The sequence below is a fragment of the Drosophila nasuta genome, chromosome 3 (genome assembly GCF_023558535.2).
Source record: "Drosophila nasuta strain 15112-1781.00 chromosome 3, ASM2355853v1, whole genome shotgun sequence".
Taxonomy (NCBI): Eukaryota; Metazoa; Arthropoda; class Insecta; order Diptera; family Drosophilidae; genus Drosophila; species Drosophila nasuta.
In genome coordinates this window covers 29,568,791-29,589,553 of record NC_083457.1, presented here as the reverse complement: position 1 = coordinate 29,589,553, position 20,763 = coordinate 29,568,791, and the positions used below count along the sequence as shown (strand labels likewise).

General features: G+C 34.4%; 2 protein-coding genes across 3 annotated transcripts in view; one reads left to right on the top strand and one right to left on the bottom strand.

Moving 5' to 3' along the window:
* LOC132794061 (tyrosine-protein kinase Src42A) overlaps positions 1 to 20,681 on the bottom strand; it is a 50,872-nt gene extending 30,191 nt beyond the window's left edge. For both annotated transcript variants that reach the window (XM_060804289.1, XM_060804290.1), the window contains exons 1-2: positions 19,548 to 20,681; positions 8,170 to 8,264 (exon numbers count right to left, since the gene is read on the bottom strand). In XM_060804289.1, coding sequence (XP_060660272.1) covers positions 8,170 to 8,264; positions 19,548 to 19,850 — 398 coding nt within the window. In that variant the 5' untranslated portion in view covers positions 19,851 to 20,681. The remainder of the gene's footprint in view (positions 1 to 8,169; positions 8,265 to 19,547) is intronic.
* Positions 2,403 to 8,074, top strand: LOC132792674 (uncharacterized). The gene is made up of 6 exons (XM_060802122.1): positions 2,403 to 2,454; positions 3,513 to 3,612; positions 3,772 to 3,851; positions 3,909 to 4,226; positions 4,287 to 4,361; positions 8,054 to 8,074. Exons 2-6 carry the CDS (start codon positions 3,585 to 3,587, stop codon positions 8,072 to 8,074), a joined length of 522 nt encoding a protein of 173 aa, XP_060658105.1. The 5' UTR covers positions 2,403 to 2,454; positions 3,513 to 3,584.
* Positions 20,682 to 20,763: the final 82 nt, after the last annotated feature.

Genomic DNA, 20,763 nt, shown 5'->3' with positions numbered 1-20,763 from the left:
ATGTTTTACAAAACCAATGGTTACAAACCTTGGCTTTATAATGTTCAAGTTGAATGCTGTCGTTTTATGAGGAAGACATATAATCCAATTGCAATTATTATCTATAGATTTATAAAAAACTATTCAAATATGAACCATACTTGTCCCTATAAGGTGAGTACCGAAATTATTTAATTTATAACTCTTCAAATCGTAAATCATTTTTTTAGGGAGCGGTAATTATAAAAGGACTTTATCTTAGATTCGGCGCATTACCAAATGCACTGCCAACTGGCGATTATATGTTGGCATTAACTTGGTCACTTGAGAACAAAACGAAATTTACAACTAATGCATATTTTATGTTTGCAGAGGATTTGTGAGAGATTTTACTATTGTTATGGTAATTAATTTCTGAACCGAAATATAAACTAACCAAATATTCAGCTTCATTTCACTGTATGATCTAAATCGTAAATATATTTTTGTTTTTGTTGAATATTAATATATATTGTGCAATTAATTAACATACAAATATAGAACCCTATGAAAGGAACTGAAAGTGCTTTACGGAATGATAAATCGGAAACAATTTAACCTGAATACGTATTGTGGCTGAGCGTGTAAATTAATGACTCATAAGCTATCATTTTAAACGATCGTAAAACTACAGTTGTATGGCACTAGTTACCCCGATAATTATCTGAGTGTGTGTAGAGGCCATCAGGAAAGCAATAAAAATTCGAATCAAATACCAAAAGTTAATGCAAATGCTGGTCATGCAAAATCCTCCAAATCGATTAAACAAATTGCACTCGAAACTGTAACATCGACTTAACAAATTTGATATCTCAATTCGCCGCCTTCCGTTTAACAGTTCATATTCAAGCACATTAAATAGATGATTTAGTTAATTTGTTAATTGGTCTCATCAAACAGTAAATTGTTTTTAGTGATTTTCACAGTTTGAAACTTGTTTCAATTGATTTTCGTGTAATTTCTAAACTTCCTGTGCAATTTTGGGAAATCAAACTAACCGTTAAAGGTCTTTGATTAAATTCGTTCGGCAGCAACGCAAAAATATTGTTAATAAAAAATCATAATCATGACCTTCTTTAAAGGCATTGCCCGCACTTCGCGTATCTTCAACTACAGCTGACAACATTATTTAAACAATTGTTTTCCGATTTGTCGTTTTTGTTTTATGTATTTATAAAAAACGCGCTTCTATTGAATGTTGTTAACATGCCACAAATAATTGAACATTACGATCTGTCTGTCAACGTCATCGAATGTTTGCGAATACAAAACAGCAAAGCATGAATCGAAATCGAATCGAATCGAAAGAAATAAAATTGAATTAAAACGTATTCATAAGTACATATACTTGTAGTATTGGTATAAATATATAATATATATATAGAAAATATGAAAAAAGGCAGACACGCAATGCATAATCAACAACAGCAACATCCACTTCAATTGTCCAACAGTTCAATGACACTTTGTTTCATGTTCAATAACAACAATTGCAACTGCCAACACAAAATTGTACACCAAATACTTTGCGACACCATATGCGAGTGTATTTATTAATTAATACAATTTACGACAATTGCAATTGACATTTAATTAAATGCTTAAAATATAGTTTATTGGAAGGATTGAATTACTATTGCTAGATAGATTTATTTCTTCAGAGTAAACAAAAAAACAGATTTACAATGAAGTTGTACAAAGTTACGATTATATTACATGAGATCATCTAGAGATTGACACATTAAAATTAACTGAGCTAATTAATTTTACATGCATTAAAAGGTGTAACAAAAATATATATTAATATATTTATAAAAGTAAAAAGTATTTACTGCAATGTTTAGCACCATTTAGTTGATTACTTATTATAATCACTTTAGAAGATACAAAAGTATAAAAAATCATAAATTTCACGTAACGTTATTACCTATTTTTGACATTTAAATTTGTGATATTCACTTGTGAGACAAATTGAATTGAAGTGCTCATTTGGAATGGATGCGAGCAATTAAATTATGTCATTAATATGCAAACAATTGCTTAGTGCTACTGACATTGAAATTTGGCAAACAAAAAGAAGAGAAAAAAAAAAATCACACACAATATATAAAATTTCGCTGCGACAATTTCAAAAGCAACTACAACCGAAATCGAACAGCTTCGTCTGGCTTCGCCTTCCGTGTCGGAAGATGAGGTTTGCTCATCAAATACAGACAGACTGACACACACATGTGGCGATTAGTGTGTGTATAATAATAATAAAAACACAAATCACACACGCAGCCAATCGAATCGAACTTAGCTAGAGAGACTATCAAATGGATAGCGATAATACATAATATACATATAACAATAACAATAACAATCACAATAGAAATCGAAGACGAGACTAAAGCGCACAATTGTTAGATCGGAATATATACAATTTGCACTTGCGTAAGTTTTGCATTTCAATTAAAACGCACAACGCCTACAAAATCAGCAAAGAAAATGAAGCAAACAAAGTATAGTGTAGTAGGCTATAGTGTTTTTATAGTGTTTATCAGAATCTAATAATATTCTTAACGATGTTTTTTTAGGTTTGTGGGTGGTGCTATGGTCCGGTAACCGCGCATTTCAATTTCGCAAATCATTATTTTGTTGTGTTTGGGTTCAATGCGCCTACTATGGAGAACTTCCGACATGATTTCGGATGCGCCTCCTCCTCGCTGGCTCATTGGCAGTCAGGAGGTATGACATATTATTAACGATTTATGTGTCTAGATAATGGCTATTTGTGATTTTACGGCTAAAACGCACAATCACTTGGCAAATAGTTTGCATTCACGCTGTTTTTCCCAGCAACGGAAGTTACCGAAAAAAAAACTGTATAACAAAAAGTTAAATACACGAATAACGAAAGCGCTACCAGGTATTTCCCCGAAAAAAAATGCGACGGACTCAATGGACAAAATTCACTTGAATTAATTCGAGTTTTGAGTTTTGTAGCCTCGGTCTTGTTGACTCTTGTTCACTTTGGAAATCGATGACAACGCTTGACGTCATTGACCGTCCCTCGGCCCAGTCATGCCTTTCCTCTTTCATTTTCTGTGACCTACATGTGTAATTTTAGGATTGGCAGGACATCTTTAAAAGCGAATTAACTGCTCCCAATTGGCTGATGACCTGAAACTTCCTCTGGGTCAAGTTACAAAACTCAGAATGGATAATATGAATTAAACAAGTAAGAAAGCTACAGTCGACTGTGGTCGACTCTCAGATACCCAATACCCATTATTAATGAAAGTAAAAAAAAGTGTGATATCAAGTTATGTATTTGGTATATTATTATACCAATATATGCAAAATAAACCGTAGAGCGCAAAATATACCATATTGTCAACCATAGCAACTAAAAGCCGTAGTAATTTCTACAATTTTTATCTGATCGCAACGAAATTTTCAGGAATCATAAACACGGACGCTGACCAATAATATATGTATATTCTTTACAGGATCGGAGATGCTTCCTTAAGCTTGTTACATATCTTTCCTGGAGGCACAAAGTTAAGATACCCTTTTACCCTATGGGCAGCGGGTATAAGAACAATATACGTAAATGAAAATGGAATATTAATGAAATTATAATTGCATGTTTGCAATTAAAATAAACTTACGCTTTAATTATAATTTCAATATATAACAAAATGCAACGATATTTTTTATGTATATTGAAATTGAAATGGAATTTAAATTTCTAATCAATATTCTCAGTTCAAGTGGAATTCATCGTAATGCGCATCAACTTTATTCTCGTTCTGCTACAATTAATATTATTAAATCTAAACTATCATGTAAGTATTCTACATTTGGTTTTACTCCCTTAATAAGTCATTTACCCGTTCTTAAAGGACGCTGTTGAATTCAAATTCACGAATTTTGTTTGCGAAAATTACAACGAATCGTGGGTTACTCTGAACGAATGTCGTTTACGGGCTGTTAGTCGCAATAGAACCATTATGAATTTTAATGCGACGTTGCATCATAGCCTTAATAATATTGTGATTCAAGCGCAAATGTTTCGGAAGGCCAATGGATATAAGCCATGGCTTTACAAGATTGAAGTTGACGCATGTCGGTTCGTGAAGAAACCATATAATCCACTGGCTATTATAGTATTTAAACTTTTTAAGGACTTTTGCAACTTTAATCACACATGTCCTTATGAGGTAAGTCGCATTCCCTGAATTAACAGAAAATGAAATAAATATTCGTTGTATATTCTAAAGGGTCCTATACTTGTGAAGGGATTCTATCTGCGATTGAGTATATTACCACATAATATACCAACTGGAGACTATTTAGTGATACTCAAATGGTTATTCTATAATAATTTGCACTTTACTTTAAATTTGTATTTTTCATTTGTTGAGAACTTAATATGAACATTTGGATAAACAATGTTTAATTGGTATAGTTTCGACGAAGGCTCTATTAATAGAATTTTTGCATATTAAAAAACGCTTTGTACACAGTATTCCCTTTGCAATAAAAAGCTTTTTAATAGAACGAATAAAGCAATTTCAGATAAATGCATTTTAAACCTTCAAACAAAACTCATCGCTATGTCTATCTACATGGGAGTGCTATTGAATTTTGTTCTTTTAAATATCTGCTGCAATGTAAGTATCCAAGCAATAATTATTAATAATTTTAGTATTTTACAATACCAACTACTGCAGGAAGCTTTGATATTCACATTAACGAATCTTGTGTGCGAAAACCCAATCAAACCGAGTATACTATACACGAATGTCGCCTAAAGGCCGTTGCTCGAAATCGGGCTGTGTTAAATTTTAATGCTACTTTTTATCATTACATTATCATATGATTCTTCGCGGCGAACTATTCAAGAAAGCAAATGGCTATAAGCCGTGGCTTTATAAGTTCGAAATTGAGGCCTGTCGTTTTATAAGTAAGCCATACAATCCAATCGCAATTATAATTTTTCGACTTTTTAAGAATTACTCCAACTTTAACCACACATGTCCCTACGGAGTGAGTAAATGTTACTGTAATTTTTTATTGTCTATAATATTTTCTTGTTTAGAGTCCACCATACGTTAAAGGTTTTTATCTTAACAGCAAAATCTTACCAAATTATCTTCCAACTGGAGACTATTTACTAGTATTGGATTGGATATTTGGAAAACAAGTAATGCTGTATATAAAAGCGTATTGGTCGTTCGTTGAGAATTTAATATGAATATTATGTATCAAACGTTTATAAATACAAACATTTATTTGTTAAAACAAACTCATAAACTTCTGCTAATGAAGTACAGCGAAAAGATTCATTAAATGCTTTTTGAAAAAATTGCAAACTTTATTTAAAACTCATCAATATGTTGGACAACTACGAGGGGTTTTTGCTTCTGATGATTTTAAATATCAGTTCCAATGTGTGAACTTGAATACATTTATTCATTAAATATTGCAAATGAACTTTGCTGGAGGCTGTTACAACATTACACCAACTTCTGAATGATATACGTGGTCAAGTATTTCAGAAAACTAATGGCTATACAATAGAGGTATCGAATCTTGTAAATTCGCAAAGAAGCCTTAGAATCCAATTGCTATTTTGATATTTACACTTTTTAAAGACTATTCAAACATCAACTTGTCCCTATAAGGTGAGTACCAAAGCTTGTCGTTTATTTACAATACAATACATTTTTATTTGAACTAAATATTCGACAAATAGTTGAAATTTTTAACTAAAGTTAATCTTACTTTAGTTGAGGTTTTATTGTAATTGCAAAAAATATTGAATCTGAATGTTCAAGAAAAGTCTTTGATCAAAATATTTGGGGTCCGGTTTATGCAGAAATAAAAACTTTCATTTATAAAATTTATTGATTATAATATTTGTCAATATTGGATTATTTTTCTCTGTCATCATTTGTTTTGCAATTGATTTCCAAATTATAATAAATATGCATAAACCCAGTTTTCTCATGATTACGCGGAAGTAGGCGACTCACACAACATTTTCATGTTACACTTGCGTTACAAGATGACCACAAAAAAAATAAATAATAATAATAATAATCTCAGAAATTCACCAGAGGAATTAAAGCCAATGAGTGCTTTAAAAAATCCCAATAAAAATAACAAGAAAGCTGCTTAAATTATGCAATGAGCAACCAAAAATTAATGTGTAAGAGGCACACTTCTCAGAAGTTTCACAGCTCAGTTAATGTGAGCTTAAGCCGAACCAAGCAAAGTAAGAAGAAAAAGAGATGACAACAGACAATCGAAAATTGTTAAGTATCATTAACAAGAAGAAAGCTCTGGCTGGTTACAGTTATGTGCAATTTATTGCATTGCAAATAAATAAAAGAAATTACCGGAGTCTTAATGCTGACTTATGCATACAATTAAATGACAAAAGCATCAACAACACGGCACAGCACAGCACAGCAAAGCAACCAACAGCAGTCGCAGCAGCAACAATCGTCCACGAATTAGGCCAAAATAATATTAGCCATTGTTGTGGGCAAAAAAAAAACGCGTCATATTCGGCCTTGAAATACTTGGGAAATGCTACATGAAATGCATAAAACTAATGCAGATAAATACTAATACAATACACAATAGAGCAGCTGAGCTTCGCCTCTGGGATTACGAACGAGTATTCCTTGATTTGTGTAAATATTTGTGGTTTTGGCCCCAAGTGCTGCATGCCAATTGAAGTGGCTTGGAGCGGTCTAAATGTACAGTTATTCACAGACGGCGCGGACGGGCGGCGGCGGTTAACCAGCCGCAGCTTCAAGATAAATTTAATTAATGATGATTTTTGTTGTATTTTCGTTCGATTTACCGGTTTTTGAACTTTTCCCTACGCCCCAGTAGTATCTCAGTTTCTCTCACTCTCTCGCTCTTTCTCTTGCTCTCTTTATCAGCATCTCCTTCTGGCTCACACGTACAGAGACTCTCTCCATCTCTTTTAATTTATGCAGCTGTTTCTTGTTCATTTCGTTTCGGTTTCAGTTTTGTGAAATGCATTTCTCTGATTTGCGGCTTCTCCCTCCCTCCACCATTCCTTCATTCTGTTGTTTGCACCACAAGAAATGTGTGTCAAAGGCTCTACAAATAATCCTTGCTGTTTTGAATACACTATTAAGTGTTTGCTAAAGCCCCACACAGAAATTGGGTCAAGTGTGTGCAGTTTTATTAGCCATTAACGCGTGACAATGAACAGTTTTATGGAAAAATCAAGCAGAACATTTGATTCAATTAATAAACAAGCCGTGAAACTGTTTATTGTTGTAATTGTATCTAATGTTTACGTTATGGCTAAGCAATTGATATGTAACAGACCATCTGTCTGATTGCGCTCGTCAATTCTTAATGACTTTGGCTTTGACTAATGCCGCACATAAGCGAGGGTCGTTCGTAATCAAATTGAAGCTAATTAATTGTCTATGATACCGAGTAATCATAAAATGTCAGTGAACTTGTAAGAATAATCCATATGTGTAATAGTTATGATTGCACACCCGAATAAATAACATTAAATGCCCAAAGTAGTAACACATTAAAATTCATTGCTAAAAACACTCAACGCACTGTTGGGCCTACTAATTTTTTGGTAATTTTGGTCTTTCAACTTGTAAGCAACCCTGAACTGAACGATTCTAAAATATGAGACAATGCTGCAAAAAATTGGCATACATAGTTGTGTTGCTTATTTTAGTTGGTATTGTATTTTGTCGAAAGGAAATATCATCATTGAGATTCCGCTAAATATCAAAGGCAGCAAGCAGCTGTTGACTGAGTTTATTTGGTTGTTTGTTGATATGAATATGCATGCCATAGAGCCATATAAAAATAACGTGTGTGTGGCGCCAGGCACAAGACACACGCACATCGTTTTTTTGTTATAGCAACATAACAAAAACAAATAACATAGATGTATGCAAATGAGAGACGCTACACAAATTCAATTTTCAATTTCAGCGTAATAAAAATAAATGTTGCATACTTTCAGGCCGTCACAATTTGCCAGTAGGCTTAGCAAAGACACAAACCCCCGGCCCGAGAGTGGAGAATAACAACTCGGCAACAGCTCATACGTAATGTGTGGAGTTTGTTTTGTTAACTTACGGTTCTGCTTCGATGGATTTCAATTTGGCCACATAGTTGGATGGTATATAGCCCTCTTGGCGCGACTTCTTGCTACGCGCTAGCCACCAGTCACCCTGTAAATAAATCAATACATCAATATGCGATATCAAAAATTTGTATGGTAGCTTATTTAGCATGAAACAAACAATGAGATAAACCACGCTAAGTGGCCAGTTATCGAGGGAATTGTTATTTATTTGCCATTTAATTGCACGAGATAACAGCTTCAATAAGCATTGTGTTTATTTTTTAGATACACGATTGAGCTTTACGACTCATAGCAGACAAAATAGACTAACTAACTAACTGACTCAACGGCGAATTTCCTTATAGTGATTGTAGCTACATTTATTTCAAGTATACTATAATCGTTGGCAAAATCTATAATAAACGATCAGCGTTTGATACAATTGTGTGCATCATTTAATTATTTAATTTATAGTATGCTTAAATTAAATGTCTTCCCCCAAACTATATTTGGCTTTGAGTTGAAATATGTCTTTTGGGGGGAATGCGAAAGATACGTCAACAAACTACATATATTTCACCAGAAAATATATTTCTTGTGTTTTCGCTGAAATTTAACAATTTAGTGATTAATTAACTGGCAACTCAACTGGCTGCCGGGTTGTTTTGATTGCTATTTCTACTATCATTGTTGTTGCGGCTGTTGCATTGAACAACATTTTACACGAGGCTTAAACAATAATTAATTTGGCTGTCGTCAAGGGAAATAAAAAATAAAAAACGAATGCGAAATCCGAATGAATTAACACTCATTCGTATATTATTTCGTGGCTTCCATCTCAACAGAAAATTGTTATGGCCGTTGGCAGCGTTGGCCACAAATGCGAAACGTGTTTTGCAGTCATTTGATGGGTGCCAACGTTAATAGCAACTACAACAGCTATATAGAGAGTTATGTTTTTTTTGGGCAGCCATCGGTTGAGGTGAGTTGAGGTTGAACACTCTCCACGCACACTTTTCTCGACACCACTTTGACTATCGGCGGCATGGGCACTTGCCATTCGCATTCGCATTCCCATTCCCAGTAGTTGGACATAGTTCATATTTGTATGGGTTGGTAATAAAAATTCTCTTGATTGTTGACTATCAATTTGCAGTGGGCGACGCCGACGGTGACGACGACAACGACGACGACGGCAAAAGCACAGCTGTTAAAAAGTCGCACTCACGCAACCTGCGACCAGCAATAACAATCAACAATACATAAAACAACTACAATAACAGTAACAACAAACAAACATGGGCTGGATATACCACAATTTCGTTATACCCTGTAAGACCATAGAAAGCAAATGGATCAAAATGACCTTATTTCATTCACTAATAGGAAACCCAATAGAAATTATTAAAATTAAGTATACATTCTAAGGATTCATGTTTAACATTTAAACATATTCCTAAGAATTAATTAATATAAATAGTGATAATATATTGACATGTTCATAACTAAAAATGTTTATAATCAAACTAAATATTATTCCCAGGGTATTTCATATTCTATCAACACTGCTCCTATTTCGCCCAGTTTGGTTTTTCTCTGCAAATTTTTATTACATATTGTGCTGTAGGTTCGTGTAATTTGCCATTCACGCATTGGTTTTGCTTCGTTACAATTGGCGAAACAAAAATAAATGAAAAGAAAGAAAATAAAAGTCGAAGGAAAAAACGAAAATTAAATTAAAACTTTATTCATTTGGCAGTTCGTACGTTTTGTTTGGTTACGCGCTTTCCCAGTTTTGCTTTTTGTTCAAGCTTAACAAAACTAGCAGCCACAACATTAACAACAATACCAACAACAACAACAACAACAACAACAACAACTACAACAGCGACCACAATAACTGAAACTGGCTTTTGCCAAATTTGTGCAGCGATTTTGGTTTTCGATTGGACAAGATAAAAGCAAAACAGTTAGATATATTCACCCGAATATCAAAGAGCAAACTTGTTTTTTTATTGATGTAGTTTTGTTTCTTTCTTTGTTTTTGTTATTGTTTTTAATATTATTAACACTAAAATGTAATTGAGTTTCGTATCTCGTCCACAACATAACCAAAAGAGAGCGGGGGACGGCGTGAACCGCCCAAGTCAAGTGCTGTGCTATCATTAGCCTGCGACATGATTATGTCTGCGGGAAGGTCAATGAACAGACATTTTTAGGGTTCATTGTTTATTTGCTCGCTGCTGTTGCTGCTGCTGCTGCTTTGATTTTTTCACGCTTTTTCTTTCACTCACTCTTCTTCACAACTTCCCTCCCGCTTCTGCTGCTGTCCCCATCTCTTTCTCGCCTATGCTGTCTGGTTAGTTGTAAACATTTCTTTCCATCTAAAAATGCATTTCATAATCGGTTGCTCATGATCATGTCTGCAGCTATATATATACAATCGATATCTATATTTGTACTCGCAAGTTACGCCTTGATTCCGATGAAAATTAAATTGAATTTTTCGCTGTTGAAAGTGAAATACAGATTATATTTCAAATTGGGCACACATGACGAATTATTTATTTTGTTGCAGAACTCTTTTCACTTCACGGACTGTTCGCTGCCTTTCATTATGATTGAGCGAGCCGCAGATTTTTTACAGCTAGCCCCATGCTAGATAAGCTCCCAAGTTGACCCAAATGGACGACGACGACGACCACTTAGACAACATTCTATTTCTCTTTCGTGGCTGTCATTGACGAACTTGAAAAGAATTGCCGGCGATTAAAATCAGTTCTGGTAGCAATCTTTTTTTTGTTCTCTCTATAGCTGTTAGCGGTAAGCAGCTGGTTTGTTTTATTAGCCCTTGAGCATAATCTCAGCAGTTAAAATTCCAAGATAAAGCGATTGAGAAGCGTTCTTTAACATTAGTTTTTCGTAAGTAAAAAGTTTACTCATTTTCAGTCTGGAGTCTGAAGAATTTCAAGTCACATTAACATGTTCCACACGTCTCTACATAATCCCTGGCTAAGAAGTTGAATAGCCAATAAACGCAACTTGGCAAAGGGAGTGCAGCGGTATTTAGGGTAATCTCTATCTAGTTGGGGGGAAGCAATCCTTGAAGGGTTTCATTTCGCTTCCTGCTGTTTTGCCACAAAGCGCCCAAGCCGAACCCATATGAGTCGCCAAGTGAGTTATTTCTTCTTTTTTTTTTTGCTTTTTTGGTGTAAAAATATGAAAGCGATTCTCCTCTTTGGCTGAGCTGAGAGTCGAGAGAGCTTCACAAAGAATGCAATGTGCAAGCGACAAAACTGCACAAGTGACTGACTGAGTGAGTGAGCGAATGAGTGAGTGAGAGAGTGTGTGAGATGAGTGTGTTGTGTGCTTATGTGATGGTGAGGTGGTTGTTGTTGTTGTTGTTGATGTTGCTGTTGTTGGTTGGCAAATGACAATGAACAGAAGAGACGGCGGCAAACGACGTCGCTGACGAGGCACACCCATAAAATATTTTAACATACAATTTTAGCTCAGAGAAGCTGGGTCCAGTGATTTGAGATATTCAAAAAAAAATTGGTGCCCATTGTTTTAAATCGTTTGCCCATGTTTGCCCAGGAAAAATTTTTTTTTGCCCACCCTTAGTTTCGAAATTATGAAAAATTTTTTTTTTTCGAAAATACAAAAATTTTTTTTTTCAAAATTTTTTTGCGGAAATCGCTTTAAAATCGTTTGCCCATGTTTGCCCATCTTTTAGTTTTTCGAAAAAATTTTTCGTTTTCGAAATTTTGAATTTTGAAAAATTTTGACATTTTTTCGGCATGAATGACTCAAACTCGATCGCCCACACCTCGAAATTATGAAAACTAAAGCCACAACGGAAACCTCAAGTGTTTTCAAGTCTGCCCATATCTCAGAATTTCAAAATTTTGAAAAATTTGAAGGTTTTCAACTTTTTTGATTGCCCATACAAATTCATCGTTTGCCCAATTTTCAAAGTCTCAAATTTTTGCCAAATTTCAAAATTTTTCAAATTTTTTTGACTTTTTCAGACTGCCCATTCGCTATTTTCGTTTGCCCACCCTTTAGAATTTCAAAATTTTGCCGAATTCCAAAATTTTCATACTTTTTGATTTCAGCCTATGGCCCATACAAATTCATCGTTTACCAAATTTTCAAAGTCTCAAATTTTTGCCAAATTTCAAAATTTTTCAAATTTTTTGACTTTTCAGACTGCCCATTCGCTATTTTCGTTTGCCCACCCTTTAGAATTTCAAAATTTTGCTTTATTTAAAAATTTTCATACTTTTTGATTTTAGCCTATGGCCCATACAAATTCATCGTTTACCAAATTTTCAAAGTCTCAAATTTTTGCCAAATTTCAAAATTTTTCAAATTTTTTTGACTTTTTCAGACTGCCCATTTGCTATTTTCGTTTGCCCACCCTTTAGAATTTCAAAATTTTGCTTTATTTAAAAAATTTTCATACTTTTTGATTTTAGCCTATGGCCCATACAAATTCATCGTTTGCCCAATTTTCAAAGTCTCAAATTTTTGCCAAATTTCAAAATTTTTCAAATTTTTTGACTTTTCAGACTGCCCATTTGCTATTTTCGTTTGCCCACCCTTTAGAATTTCAAAATTTTGCCGAATTCCAAAAATTTTCATACTTTTTGATTTCAGCCTATGGCCCATACAAATTCATCGTTTACCCAATTTTCAAAGTCTCAAATTTTTGCCAAATTTCAAAATTTTTCAAAATTTTTTACTTTTTAGACTGCCCATTTGCTATTTTCGTTTGCCCACCCTTTTAGAATTTCAAAATTTTGCCGAATTCCAAAAATTTCCATACTTTTTTGATTTCAGCCTATGGCCCATACAAATTCATCGTTTACCCAATTTTCAAAGTCTCAAATTTTTGCCAAATTTCAAAATTTTTCAAATTTTTTGACTTTTCAGACTGCCCATTCGCTATTTTCGTTTGCCCACCCTTTAGAATTTCAAAATTTTGCTTTATTTAAAAAATTTTCATACTTTTTTGATTTTAGCCTATGGCCCATACAAATTCATCGTTTACCAAATTTTCAAAGTCTCAAATTTTTGCCAAATTTCAAAATTTTTCAAATTTTTTGACTTTTTCAGACTGCCCATTTGCTATTTTCGTTTGCCCACCCTTTAGAATTTCAAAATTTTGCTTTATTTAAAAAATTTTCATACTTTTTGATTTTAGCCTATGGCCCATACAAATTCATCGTTTGCCCAAGTTTCAAAGTCTCAAATTTTTGCCAAATTTCAAAATTTTTCAAATTTTTTGACTTTTCAGACTGCCCATTTGCTATTTTCGTTTGCCCACCCTTTAGAATTTCAAAATTTTGCTTTATTTAAAAATTTTCATACTTTTTGATTTTAGCCTATGGCCCATACAAATTCATCGTTTGCCCAATTTTCAAAGTCTCAAATTTTTGCCAAATTTCAAAATTTTTCAAATTTTTTGACTTTTTCAGACTGCCCATTTGCTATTTTCGTTTGCCCACCCTTTAGAATTTCAAAATTTTGCCGAATTCCAAAAATTTTCATACTTTTTTGATTTCAGCCTATGGCCCATACAAATTCATCGTTTACCAAATTTTCAAAGTCTCAAATTTTTGCCAAATTTCAAAATTTTTCAAATTTTTTGACTTTTTCAGACTGCCCATTCGCTATTTTCGTTTGCCCACCCTTTAGAATTTCAAAATTTTGCTTTATTTAAAAATTTTCATACTTTTTGATTTTAGCCTATGGCCCATACAAATTCATCGTTTGCCCAATTTTCAAAGTCTCAAATTTTTGCCAAATTTCAAAATTTTTCAAATTTTTTTGACTTTTTCAGACTGCCCATTTGCTATTTTCGTTTGCCCACCCTTTAGAATTTCAAAATTTTGCCGAATTCCAAAAATTTTCATACTTTTTGATTTCAGCCTATGGCCCATACAAATTCATCGTTTGCCCAATTTTCAAAGTCTCAAATTTTTGCCAAATTTCAAAATTTTTCAAATTTTTTGACTTTTTCAGACTGCCCATTTGCTATTTTCGTTTGCCCACCCTTTAGAATTTCAAAATTTTGCCGAATTCCAAAAATTTTCATACTTTTTTGATTTCAGCCTATGGCCCATACAAATTCATCGTTTGCCCAATTTTCAAAGTCTCAAATTTTTGCCAAATTTCAAAATTTTTCAAATTTTTTGACTTTTTCAGACTGCCCATTTGCTATTTTCGTTTGCCCACCCTTTAGAATTTCAAAATTTTGCCGAATTCCAAAAATTTTCATACTTTTTGATTTCAGCCTATGGCCCATACAAATTCATCGTTTGCCCAATTTTCAAAGTCTCAAATTTTTGCCAAATTTCAAAATTTTTCAAATTTTTGACTTTTTCAGACTGCCCATTTGCTATTTTCGTTTGCCCACCCTTTAGAATTTCAAAATTTTGCCGAATTCCAAAATTTTCATACTTTTTTGATTTCAGCCTATGGCCCATACAAATTCATCGTTTGCCCAATTTTCAAAGTCTCAAATTTTTGCCAAATTTCAAAATTTTTCAAATTTTTTGACTTTTCAGACTGCCCATTTGCTATTTTCGTTTGCCCACCCTTTAGAATTTCAAAATTTTGCCGAATTCAAAAATTTTCATACTTTTTGATTTCAGCCTATGGCCCATACAAATTCATCGTTTACCAAATTTTCAAAGTCTCAAATTTTTGCCAAATTTCAAAATTTTTCAAATTTTTTGACTTTTCAGACTGCCCATTTGCTATTTTCGTTTGCCCACCCTTTAGAATTTCAAAATTTTGCCGAATTCAAAATTTTCATACTTTTTGATTTCAGCCTATGGCCCATACAAATTCATCGTTTGCCCAATTTTCAAAGTCTCAAATTTTTTGCCAAATTTCAAAATTTTCAAATTTTTTGACTTTTCAGACTGCCCATTTGCTATTTTCGTTTGCCCACCCTTTAGAATTTAAAATTATGCTTTATTTAAAAATTTTCATACTTTTTGATTTTAGCCTATGGCCCATACAAATTCATCGTTTGCCCAATTTTCAAAGTCTCAAATTTTTACCAAATTTCAAAATTTTTCAAATTTTTTGACTTTTCAGACTGCCCATTTGCTATTTTCGTTTGCCCACCCTTGAAATTTCAAAATTTTGCCGAATTCAAAAATTTTCATACTTTTTTGATTTTAGCCTATGGCCCATACAAATTCATCGTTTACCCAATTTTCAAAGTCTCAAACGATGAATTTGTATGGGCCATAGGCTAAAATCAAAAAAGTATGAAAATTTTTTAAATAAAGCAAAATTTTGAAATTTAAAGGGTGGGCAAACGAAAATAGCAAATGGGCAGTCTGAAAAAGTCAAAAAATTTGAAAAATTTTGAAATTTGGCAAAAATTTGAGACTTTGAAAATTTGGTAAACGATGAATTTGTATGGGCCATAGGCTAAAATCAAAAAGTATGAAAATTTTTAAATAAAGCAAAATTTTGAAATTTTAAAGGGTGGGCAAACGAAAATAGCAAATGGGCAGTCTGAAAAAGTCAAAAAAATTTGAAAATTTTGAAATTTGGCAAAAATTTGAGACTTTGAAAATTGGGCAAACGATGAATTTGTATGGGCCATAGGCTAAAATCAAAAAGTATGAAAATTTTTAAATAAAGCAAAATTTTGAAATTCTAAAGGGTGGGCAAACGAAAATAGCAAATGGGCAGTCTGAAAAAGTCAAAAAAATTTGAAAAATTTTGAAATTTGGCAAAAATTTGAGACTTTGAAAATTTGGTAAACGATGAATTTGTATGGGCCATAGGCTGAAATCAAAAAGTATGAAAAATTTTTGAATTCGGCAAAATTTTGAAATTCTAAAGGGTGGGCAAACGAAAATAGCAAATGGGCAGTCTGAAAAGTCAAAAAATTTAAAAAATTTTGAAATTTGGCAAAAATTTGAGACTTTGAAAATTGGGCAAACGATGAATTTGTATGGGCAATCAAAAAAGTTGAAAACCTTCAAATTTTTCAAAATTTTGAAATTCTGAGATATGGGCAGACTTGAAAACACTTGAGGCTACCGTTGTGGCTTTAGTTTTCATAATTTCGAGGTGTGGGCGATCGAGTTTGAGTCATTCATGCCGAAAAAATGTCAAAATTTTTCAAAATTCAAAATTTCGAAAACGAAAAATTTTTTCGAAAAACTAAAAGATGGGCAAACATGGGCAAACGATTTTAAAGCGATTTCCGCAAAAAAATTTTGAAAAAAATTTTTGAATTTTCGAAAAAAAAAAATTTTTCATAATTTCGAAACTAAGGGTGGGCAAAAAAAAATTTTTCCTGGGCAAACATGGGCAAACGATTTAAAACAATGGGCACCAATTTTTTTTTGAATATCTCAAATCACTGGACCCAGCTTCTCTGAGCTTACAATTTTGATTTCTATGCATGACGTTGAGCTCAACGAAGATGTTTGGTGTTGTTGTAGAAAAAGTTTATAAAAGGAAGCCGGGACAGCTTTTTTTTTTTGTTTTGTTTTGTTTTGTTTGCAGCCGCTATGGCAAGTTGAAAGTCTTGCTGTTGTTGTCGAAGCAACGGCAGCAGCAACAGCAGCAATAGTTGTTGTTGGTGTACTTGTACTTTAATTAAACGCTGTAAATGCTGCTGTCCCCACACAGCTACCGGAAACAGCCGCGAGCTGCTGGCTGATTACTCTACTTTGTTGGCGACAGCTGCCACAACGAAAGAGACAGCAAGCAAGCGAGAGAGAGAGAGAGAGAGAGGGGGGAAAACGTACGTCTTTATGGCTATGCTGTGCGTTCAATTATTACAGCGCTACGAAAATGCTGCAACGTGAATGATACCAAAAAATTAAAAACAACAAAAAACCGTTGTTGGCCATTCCACAGCAAGTGCGCAACACTTGGCCCAGAGCCAAAGGTGGACGTCATGCTTTTAGGCGCCGCTGCTGCCACTTGTCTGAGCAGTCACCGAGTCAGCGAGGCGACCAACTACCTTCCGCCTCTCGCCTCCCTTCCTCCCACATTCGCCACTCTGCTCTGCTTTTAGTCAGATCATCCTATTCCCCCATTTCCCATCTATCTTATCTGAAGGTGGTCATGGCTGTGCTGACGTAAACCTCTTTAAATATGCATGCACAAATAAATAGAAAATGTTTGTACATCTGAGTTGAATGCGCCCTCTTCTGTCACAACACAATCTGAATTGGCCGGCACCAGATCGTTATGTGGGCGGTCGGGAGGTGTGACCTCCATGGGGCTAATCATAGAATTTATAGAAATATGCCAAACATCTCTGACTCAATGCCGACTGTTGGCTGAGTGCACGCTCTCAACCTCAGTCTCTGTCTGGTCTGGTTTTTCAAGTGGAGTTGCAGTTTGCTGCTTTAATTACAGCTTGAAAATAACCAGAAATTAAACAACTGTCGACAGTCGAAAGCTGAATGCCCTTTTCAGGAGTTGTCACAAATGAATATTGCATAAAAATCTATTACAGTTATTATATTTGGCTTTTCGCTATGTGCCAACAAGTTTTTCCAGCTGTCAACTACTGCAACTAATTAACTATTATGCCTTAACTATTACGTTTTCTAATGATTTAACGAGTCGAGTTAACTCGAGTTCAACTAAGATGTGTAATCTATTTGTGAGTCATAAACTTGCACTCTTTATGATGAGAATGTGAGATTAGAATGTCGTCTCTCTTTTAGTTATGTAAACAAACTGAGTTTATCTTTACTTCAAATGGATTTCCCCTTAATTGTATAGTATACTAGATAAGCTGTTTAGTATATACTATATATTGTTTTTAGTATGTATGTATGTAAACAATTATATTATATTCTTAAAGTAACTAGAAAGCAGTTGTATTGCTACTCTTAGTAAGCGTATTCAAACTAGAGAGCAAATAAAAAAAAAACCAGCCAGCTTGAAAATTGCCAAGCGCTTGTGCATGGAAAATGCAGTCTGGCTTCAAAGTTGGGGTTGCAGCAGTTTGGGGTTTCGTTGACTGCTTTTTGAGAGCGTGGTTCAAGTGGCAAGTGCCGACTGCGTTGGCCGCAATTACAGTGTCTGGTTTTACTGCCAACTCAATTCCCCAACCTCCTCCTTCTCTGCTTCCTCCACCCTCAGAAGCGCAAAAAAAAAAACGACGATGACATTGAAACAGTCGAGAGAAAAAATATCAAAAGAGAAAATAAAGAGTTTGCAAAATTTTTGTTGGGGATTTGTTATGGTTTTAACTATCGTGACGCATACACATAGCTCGATGCTTAAAGTGCCAATTGAAAATACAGAAATTTGATGTGAAAGATGTTCAACGTTGAACACGAACGAACAATATGCGATTGCCAAACGAAAATAACAAAGAATTGCACATAACAAAGTAAATTACTCAATAGAAAACTGATTTTTATACAACCAACAACAAATAGTTGATGAAAGTATAATTCAATACATTTGTAGTCTGTTAATTTTCTCACAAATTAACGATAATTATATGTTATGAAAATATCAAAACACGTATATTTTGATATGTATTTCGAGAAGCAGGGCGGTACTATGGTCACTCCAAAATAAATGTAGTTATTTTCAATATTTTTTTAAGTATTCAAGTATTCAATGTTTATAAGAATTAGATTGTTCCAAATGGGATATATCAATGAAAGAATATAGGAACTCGAAAAATAAATTGTGGTACTAATTTAAGTATTAAATTGTAATTGATAAAGAAATATGGGTTCTCTAATATAATACGAAATATGCAAATAAGTGTGGTCACTTTAAAATAAATCGAGATATTTAAAAAATGTCCGATTTTAAATCAGCTATTAAAACACTATTGGAAATGAATTGTGTTTAACAAAACCAGTAATATGGTCACTCTAAAGTTCAGTGAGATTAACCAAGAGCAGTTAATTAATCACATCAGCTTCTCATGAAAAGTCATTGCAGTCAGCTCAACATATTCCATATTTAACATGGAATTTGCATGAAGAAAAGTTTTCAAGATAAAAGAAACATTAAAATGGCATGCGATGCCTTGGAGCTCCAATGAATCGAATAATTAAAATGCTCACGAACTTTTTAATAAACTCGTAATTTATGCATAGTTCGGCAAATGCGCGACGGTTCCAATAGGATTTATGGCTTTCAAACAAATGTCTGTTAGTGTGTGTATACTTATACACATATACATACATTTACATCTACATATGTACATATGTATGTGTTTTTTGATAAGATATTTAATTGGCAAAACGATAGAGAATCAGAGACAGAGAGAGCGCAAAACTGTTGTTATCAGTGCTTTACTGCTGCTTTTTTGCGCTCTCTCGCTGCCTCTTTTAACTCTTTCACCACATGATTCACTCACCTGTGTGTCATTCAATATCTCCAAGTGCTCGCCCTTGCGGAAGCTCAAATCCTCGTCGGTCCGCGCATCATAATCGTAGAGGGCCACAAATATCTTGGCGTTCGCATTGGCAGCATCACTTTCGGGGATTTGTGGCACCGGACGTATTTGCTCTGGCTGCCCGGGCATGGGCATCACGATCTGTGGAACGCTGACGCCAACGCCGACGCCGCTGATCCCAGCGCCGGGATCTTCGAGGGGATTGCGAACATCGCCGGCATGCGGCTTCTCGTCCGCCTTCTGTGTGCGTAAACAGTTGCCCATGATAACGGATTTGGAGGAGGTAGTGGAATCAACTCAGTCCAGTGTGTGCGTCAGATGTGACGTATATTTTAAATGCAGTATGAATGGAAGCCAAGTTTTACTTGTGTGCGGAGTTTTACTGTTACTTTCACTCACACACAGACAGTGGCAGCTTGAACACTAACACTAAAACAGAGTCAGCAATTACAATTCAATTGCTCTCGGTTGTTTATGCGAGGACGACTCACACAAACGCACACACACAAGTGCACACTATTTGTTAGTGGTGTTGTTGTTGTTTATTTGCTCACTCGCGAGTCGCGATCAACATGGGGTGTTGGCACTTATCTCTCTCGCTCTTTTTACTACTGTGTTTGTTGCGACTGAAACGTCGCGCGTCGTCAGTTAATTAATTAATTTGTGATGCCTTATTGTTTTGCATTTATGGCAACACGCATTGGCCACTCACTGCATAACTGAAACTGCTGCACTACTGTATTAATTATTGAAGCACTCTCCACTACTAAATTAAATGCTTACACACACGGCTGGCAATGTTGTGAGTGTGTTTGCGTATGTATGTATTTTTCTGGCTCTTTTGCATGTGTACATATACATATATATGGATGTGGTGTATGTGTATGTGATGCTGGTGGCCAAACAAGACGGACGCGGCCAACAAAAACAATTTAAAAACACTGGTAAACTATTGAAGCACATGTACACATTATTCTTCTAATATTTTTCACCATTCATTGCATTTCTTTTACATTTTTAAGTTATTTAATTTGTGTTTTTCAGCTGCAGCGAAAATGGCTCCCCGATGAAAACCTGCGCGACAGTCGATATCACTCTGAAGCGATAGCATCGACTATCGCGATACATTTGCTGCCTCGCAGGCTTGCACATCGATACAAAAGCAGAGCTGTATTTT